Raw genomic sequence first — 3,489 nt, 5'->3', positions numbered from 1 at the left:
ATAGCCATGCATAATTGTGGAGGTAAAGTTGAGATGAGAGGAAAACAAGTACTGTAGTCCTAGAATAAAAAAAAGATTGATTTGTCACATGAGACTCAGAGAGTAATTGAATGGTATCAACATTTGCCAGAAAAGACCAAAGGATCATTTATGATACAAGTAATCATCACAGTATTCACAGTGTCCTGGTCAAAGTACAAAAATGTAGTTATTATTTATGATAAAACATGATGTACCAGTATCCTAACAAGATGAACATTTTGTTTTTCAGTTCTGTTTGCTCTAGCTGTAGCCATGTTTGCTTCAGGACTTGTACACCGAGTCTGTGTCACAACATGGTGAGTCTTTGCTTGGAAACTCTGTGCACCAGAAAACTTGATTTTTGTAAATGCTGTTGAGACATTCTTTTGAAATACTGTACATGTAGTATCCTGTAGACTGTTAAACATTTGAGACATTGTAGCTTTACATACATAGTCTACATGTACATTGCACAGTGTCAAGAAATCAATGCTGCTTCAGGATTAAAACAAAGGGTACTTTTCTCTCCACTCTAGTTTCATCTTCTCCATGGTGGCCCTTTACTACGTAAACAAGGTCTCAGCATCCAAGTACGCACCAGTCGCCACTCCCAGCAACCCTGCCAAGGACACGAAGAAGAGGAAATAAACCCGCCCTTAACTGTGGTCCCTCCAGACCTCCACACCCCCATTGTACAGTCCAGTGGTCCATGCTGCCTGAATGGTTCTTAAGAAACTGGACCACTTGATTTAACATTGGGGGGTCTGGTCTGACAGAGACATTACTGTAACACTAGTTACCCCTGCCTGTTGTCACAAAAATAGACGAGTTGGAATATTGCTTTGATAGTGTAACTTAATACAATAGGAGACTTTTTCTGCAAAATCTATGAGAATCAATCAAACACCCACACGTCCCAGAATTCAAGATACATCCAAAAATTTTAGAAAAGTTTTGCTGTTGATAGTTATCGTAAAGAAGTACTTTTGGCTAGCATGGTATGGTCAAATTCTGGAAACTAAACCCTCTCAACTGGACACTCCAGTTGTGAGTTTATTGAAAGAAAAATCTTTATTCCATCTCATCTACATGACACCAAGGGACTTTTAAGCAATCAGAAACCTAAACCTAGAATCATTTTACAGTTACCTTAGTAAGCCAGTCTGGATAGATTTTATACCGAAGGCTCTCAGCCTGTATGGTTCTCTCAATGAAGAGCCCTAGTGCTAAATTAGTGTTTTTATGACATATCATCATCTGTGCTAGATACCCACCTAGACAGAACATGTACATTTTGTATAAAGAGTGGGTTGTCCCAAAAGTCTCTGTGGATTATGTACATTTTGTGTTGGGAAACGAGTACACCTTCTTCTGTACTTGTTTCTCTTGGCTGGCTTTATGGAAACATTACTTCAACTCTATCTAACTTCTGCAACAGTCAGTGTAATCCTCAAGAAGGGGACTGCTGACTCTATGGGGGCACACATGTACACTTTTTTATCACGTAAATGTTAATGTGAAGACAGATGACTGTTCAGCCTAACTCATTTGGTGTCCTATCTACCTCGGCCTGCTTTTTGCTGAATCCCAAATTTGGGCTACCGATATTTGAGTTCAGTCTAACTATAAGGATGGTTGATAGACATCACACAAGTACTTAAAATCTGTTCAAGAATTCCATTGCATTAAGACTTAACAAATTGCTAGGTATTGAAGAGTTTAACTTTGGGCAGCAGTCCTTCATGTTATACACGATTGACACTTTTTATTTCTAAATGAACACATTCATATTTGTTAAAAGAGTATGGAGGACTGCTGTCTGAAGGTCATTGTTATGTGTCTCAGGCCCCTTTTTGGTTACATTGACTGAAAACACGGGGTGGGTCCCTATGCTAAGTTAAGGATACGTCTTATGTCCCGTGGGTATCGATATTTTTTGTATGATGATTTGTCCTCTTTGTTTGTTGCTGTTTGTAACATTCCAATGTTTTGTTCATTTTTTGTTTTGGTTTTTTTGGATAACAAGAAAAGACACAAAAAAAGAAAAAGAAACAGTGTAATCAAAAAAGTGATTTTGCAAGCAAACAAGTGAATAGAGATGATACTTGATAATTGCACATGTTGGTTCTTGTGTGTTTTCTTGGTTTTAATTGTTCTGAAACGTTTGCTGCAGCTGTGTACAGATACAGACCATCTATTTTATTTTGGAGGCCTTTTACCTGCATTTTCTGAACCTGTTGCTAGGTGGCACTAGTGAGTCCAAGAGACTGGGAGAAGGAATGACATAAGAACAGTAGAGTGAAGACATATAGGGCAAAAATGTCATTTTCAGCGCCAATTATAACGAACCTTTACTTGTTTTTTTTTTTAATCGGTCTTTTTGTGGAAAAGGAAATGTATATTTTCAAACAATCGTCTGCAGGCCCCAGGAACTGATGCATGGCGACTGCAGACATGCACAGCCGGTCCCTTCAGGTTACTAGCAATCTGCTACCAGCGCAGACTCTCCACTCCAGTCAGTCCTGGTGAGCCCCAGCCCCTGTAGTGTATGGAAGACTGGTTCAACTCCCTTGAGCGATCCCTTGGACGTATCCCGGTCGGGCCAGGTTTTGAAGTCAGCAGTTTGATTACTGGTACCTAGTACTTTGGTCTCAGATATTGACAAAAATATTGCCCAGAGTATCAAGTGCAGGACTAGAGCTGAAATGATATTGGTGTATAGCTAAAGTAGAAAATGAAAATGCGGAGGAAAATGTTCCAACTTGCAACTAAGTAATCTAGGGAAGCGAGTGTGGGAGCCCCGGCATACAAGTAGGATGGTACCCAGGCTACTGCTGATAGTGAACGTAACGTGCATTTCAATGATATTAGCTCTAGGACTGTTGCAAAACACCTATACTTGGTCTGGGTATCTTCAGCAGCGTCAGTATCACTATGCTAATTCACTGCAGGTTGATTGATTGATTGAAGACATTGATGTAAAGAAATTTGCAGCATTGATTGAAACATACGTGAACACTTGTGCTTGTACCAGATTGGTTAATCCGCCAATCTAGATAATTCGCAAGCGTGGTTCACATCGACTGAGGCTACCAACATAGATCCCGGGACAGCTCTCTCTGTCTTCTAGAAGCAATATATTTCAATCAGCAATTAGGCACTCAATCACACAGTACGCTTGAACTGGGGACCTGAAGTGGAGCCTAACATACACACCTACACAGAACGGACTCGCTCAAGCGCCATCATGATTGGACCAGGGAGACATCAGAAACTGTTTGTGGTGAGACATGACGAGTTGTTATCACCGAAACCTCTTTTTCGGAGTGGGGTTGGGTTTATCAATTTTGCACAAGAGCCATCAAGTGATCCATAATTGGACCAGAGAGACGTTTTAAAAACCCGTTAGCGGTGTAACATAGCACCGAATGGGTATCACTGAAGTTGTCTTTCAAACCATTTTTTAAG

At 40.3% G+C, this 3,489-nt stretch overlaps 1 protein-coding gene across 2 annotated transcripts in view; it reads left to right on the top strand.

The window, feature by feature from the left end:
• Positions 1-2,138, top strand: part of LOC109480758 (keratinocyte-associated protein 2-like) — a 3,794-nt gene extending 1,656 nt beyond the window's left edge. For both annotated transcript variants that reach the window (XM_019783045.1, XM_019783046.1), the window contains exons 5-6: positions 272-338; positions 558-2,138. In XM_019783045.1, coding sequence (XP_019638604.1) covers positions 272-338; positions 558-669 — 179 coding nt within the window. In that variant the 3' untranslated portion in view covers positions 670-2,138. The remainder of the gene's footprint in view (positions 1-271; positions 339-557) is intronic.
• The last annotated feature ends 1,351 nt before the right edge of the window (positions 2,139-3,489 follow it).

This window comes from Branchiostoma belcheri, unplaced genomic scaffold, assembly GCF_001625305.1.
Source record: "Branchiostoma belcheri isolate BF01 breed outbred unplaced genomic scaffold, Haploidv18h27 scaffold52, whole genome shotgun sequence".
Classification (NCBI taxonomy): Eukaryota; Metazoa; Chordata; class Leptocardii; order Amphioxiformes; family Branchiostomatidae; genus Branchiostoma; species Branchiostoma belcheri.
The sequence above is the reverse complement of the archived record's forward strand: the minus strand, read 5'-3'. Positions and strand labels throughout refer to the sequence as shown.